General features: G+C 34.6%; 1 protein-coding gene across 1 annotated transcript in view; it reads right to left on the bottom strand.

The window, feature by feature from the left end:
• The window catches only part of LOC106876847 (peroxidase-like protein), a 57,769-nt gene that overhangs the window by 10,785 nt on the left and 42,986 nt on the right, over positions 1 to 3,998 (bottom strand). The window contains exons 11-12 of the mRNA XM_014925568.2: positions 2,134 to 2,192; positions 1,660 to 1,952 (exon numbers count right to left, since the gene is read on the bottom strand). Of these exons, the coding sequence (XP_014781054.1) occupies positions 1,660 to 1,952; positions 2,134 to 2,192 (352 nt within the window). The remainder of the gene's footprint in view (positions 1 to 1,659; positions 1,953 to 2,133; positions 2,193 to 3,998) is intronic.

Genomic DNA, 3,998 nt, shown 5'->3' with positions numbered 1-3,998 from the left:
TATATATACATATATATACATATGGGAGAATTTACGAAAACAACAACAACAGACGAGGACAGGTGGTGTAGACAACAAAAGGATGTATTAGTTTAACGCTCGGGAATACAGAAAATCTTTAACGTTTCGAGTTACGCTCTTCAACAGAAAGAATACGGAGAAAACAAGGAGAAAAACACGGAGATAACAAAACTAGACTCTAAATTGTTTTTGCTGCTAGCATAAGCTGGTAGACTGTACCCATCACAGTATTGATAGGAAATACGTATAAAAGTATGAAGTTTTAAAAAACATTTGATGTTTCAAGCGAGGTAGATAATCCATGAAACCAAGCGCAATTCATTATACAACATATTTCTGAAGTGTTTTACTTTAAGTTTATTAAAAGCGTAACATAGCAATTTAAAATTAACTATCATGCTTTTGCATTAAAATGGGCCATTGAATCGTGTAGCGTGTTCCTATAAACTTCCCCAGTAGCATGACCCAATAAAAAAAAACACCAGTATTCTGTCCTGAATTGTTTATGTAATGTTCATATTTTTTCGTTAATTTTTCACGTCCTTGATAATTATTTAGAGAGATGTGCTGTTTCACAAGAGCGTGAATAAAGCAAACCGTTGTGTCGGTTGGAGTTGATTCTTCCAATGAATGATCTGTGAACTCTCTATAGCTGGTTCAGATGTTTTCTGAAGTGATGAGGGTATAGTTGATTTTTCAAGGCCTCTCTCATCCCCGCCCCCAAACAACAACAACAACAACAACAACAACAACAACAACAACAACAACAACAACAACAACAGCAGCAGCAGCAGCAGCAGAAGAAGAAGAAGAAGAAGAAGAAGAAGATCACTGAATTTTGAAGCAGCCTTTCTCAATGCTCTTGTTATACCATGGTTTTGATAACACCAAACATGTTCTGCCCGAAGCTGAAGCTGAACGTTTACATACATTTTTGAAAACTGTTGCAGCTTGTGCTGATTCAGTAAATATTTCTTAATAAGATGGAATTTTCCTGTGACATTGTTTTATTTTTCACATTGGTCTTATGTGATGGGTTATACCATATTATATACACCGTCTTAATATTTGTAATTTGCTGTAAGTGGTAAGTAGTTGTTCTCTTGCCTAGTTGTGTATTAGTGTTTTGTTGAAGTGCTTCACTGTTCTGTTGAAGATGGCTTAATCTGAAGATAAGATGGTTTAGATGAGCTAAAGAAACATACAATAGATTGCACCGTCTTGAAAATAGAACGAAACGTCTTATTTCTTTACTGCCCACAAGGGACAGACAAACAGATTAAGTCGATCATACCGACCCCAGTGTGTAACTGGTACTTATTTAATCGACTCCGAAAGGATGAAAGGCAAAGTCGATCTCGGCGGAATTTGAACTCAGAACGTAGCGGCAGATGAAATACCGCTAAGCATTTCGCCCGGCGCGCTAAGGTTTCTGGCAGCTTGCCGCCTTTAAACGAAACGCCTGTTTGGGAACTGACCTCATGAATGTACAAGCATATACACACACACATATGTACTCATATATATACAGATGACAATATACATATGCAAGACCACCATATTAATAATAAAGCAATGGAAGCAACAATACCACAAAAACAACAATACGAATGATAAGCAAATAATACAGGGCCTCACGAGTAAATGCTCTTTAATTTGTTGGCCGAATCAAAAGAATGGTCAATAAGACCACCTGGTCCAGTACCAAAGTGCGAAGCCGTCGAGAAATCACACCACTGTCTCCAAACATTGTAAGGAGGGATGCCATGATCTCGTCCTCGTTGAATGTTGAATGAAGCAAGATCGAGGCTATTACCAAAAGTATCTTCAAATAGATGGTCTGTTAATTGCTTACTCATAAAACGGTCAGCATTCTGAGCGGAATCAGAAACTAACCCACGAACGAATGCGTCGACAGATTCACGCTGGTTCTGAAAATATATTTAAGAAATTAAAAATGTTTTTTTTTTTTACAGATTACATAAAGCACAAACATATACCAATGATAATAAATAATGGCCAGATCAAAAGTGTGAAGCCGTCGAAAAATCACACGACTGTCTCTAAACATCGTTAGAGATGCCTGGAAAAATCAACTATACATCTCGTCACACACTGTCTCCAAGCATTGTAACTTTCAATATTCATTTCTTTATTGCCCACAGCGGGGGCTGAACATAAAGGAGACAAACAAGGACAAACAAAGAGATTAAGTCGATTACATGGACCTAATGCGTAACTGGTATTTTATTTAATTAATCCCGAAAGGATTAAAAGCAAATTCGACCTCGGCGGAATTTGAACTCAGAACGTAACGGCAGACAAAATACCGCTAAGCATTTAGCCCGGCGTGCTAACGATTCTGCCAGCTAGCCGCCTTTGTAACGTTTAATATTGACTTATAAAAACGTTTAATTCCTTAGTAGCATATTATAGTTGCATAACGAGATACCGTGTGACTACAAGTTATTAATATTTACGTACCAGCTTCCAGAAATGTGTTTAATATATACCAATGTTAGTTATAAATATATATGTAAATATGAGGGCAACGTCTTATAGCTTTGTGAGTGTAGAGAGATCAACTTCTATTATGGAATATTAGAGTTGACTAGCCTTTTATAGGCTTCACACGTTAATCTTTAATGATTGATCGTCTGACCTATCAGGTAAATTTGGAACATTTGGTTGAATCCTGTATTTCGATTGGTTGAGCATTGACGTGAAGGAAAGCAACTCAATACATCGGTTTACACTAGCAAGAGAAACCTAGGCACGAACACAGAAATATACACGCATATGTACATCTAATCACAGAATATAAATGATCTCTTTTTTGTTTTTAACTCAAGTGAGCTCTTCGTACTTAAAAAAAATATGCATTTAAATATACTTGCTTCCCTTTCATGAATTTCCATTGTTATATTTTATGTACAATTGAATCGCATTTTTAAATTCAGTATATTTACATAAACAACAACAACAAAAGCACCAGTAGCACCTTTTCCCAACGCAAACGAAATTTCCAACAAACATTTTTATCGTACAATTATTTCTTAAGAACTTAGCATATTTTATACTTCGCATTTTTCTATTCACAAATTGCATTTTTTATGTTTTATGTTACAATTAAACCGCATCCATTCTTTATTTGATAGTTTTTACAGCCACATGTCATTTCCCTATACAAGTGTATATTTTTACATCTATTATTATCAGAATCGTCAGCACGTCCGTCCGTCTTCATGTTTCGAGTTCAAATTCCGCTCAGATCAAATTTACCTTTCGTCTTTTCAGAGTTGATAGAATAAGAACCAGTTGAGCACTAGGGTCGATGTAATCAACTTGACCCCATTACCACGCCTCACAAAATTACAAGCTTTGTACCTATACTAGAAAGGGTTAATATTGTTATTATTATTATTATTATTATTATTATTATTATTATTATTATTATTATTATTAATATTATTATTATCATTATAATATTGTCTTTGCACAGCTTCTAACGCTGGAGATGTACTACGGTGTCAGCTGTTCACTACCAGTGAACTAAGGTAACATCCCTTATTTTTCAAGCACCATCCGGAGTATTATTATTATTATTATTATTATTATAAATTATTCTTAATGCCATTCATTCTTTTCATAACTACTTTTTCTTTATGGAATTTTTTTCATATTGGATACTTCAGGGAACAAGATGTAGCAGTTTTTCTATATTCAATCAAAACATTCAATACTTTTTAAGGATATTCTCTGCATGATTTTGTTATACTGATTTTACATATAGTTTTTATTTTCTTCTTGTTTTATTTATTCCTATCACCCAAAGATCGGAAACATGAAACCCGTAGTAACAAGTTAGGAAGTTATCCCGATAAATATGTTTCTTTCTCAATAAAGTATTCTCTTTTCTCTTTATGTTTATATTACCTGTATTAATCTACACACACACACACACACACACACACACA

The sequence above is a fragment of the Octopus bimaculoides genome, chromosome 2, assembly GCF_001194135.2.
Source record: "Octopus bimaculoides isolate UCB-OBI-ISO-001 chromosome 2, ASM119413v2, whole genome shotgun sequence".
In the NCBI taxonomy this organism is placed as follows: domain Eukaryota; kingdom Metazoa; phylum Mollusca; class Cephalopoda; order Octopoda; family Octopodidae; genus Octopus; species Octopus bimaculoides.
This window is presented reverse-complemented; position numbering and strand designations above follow the sequence as displayed.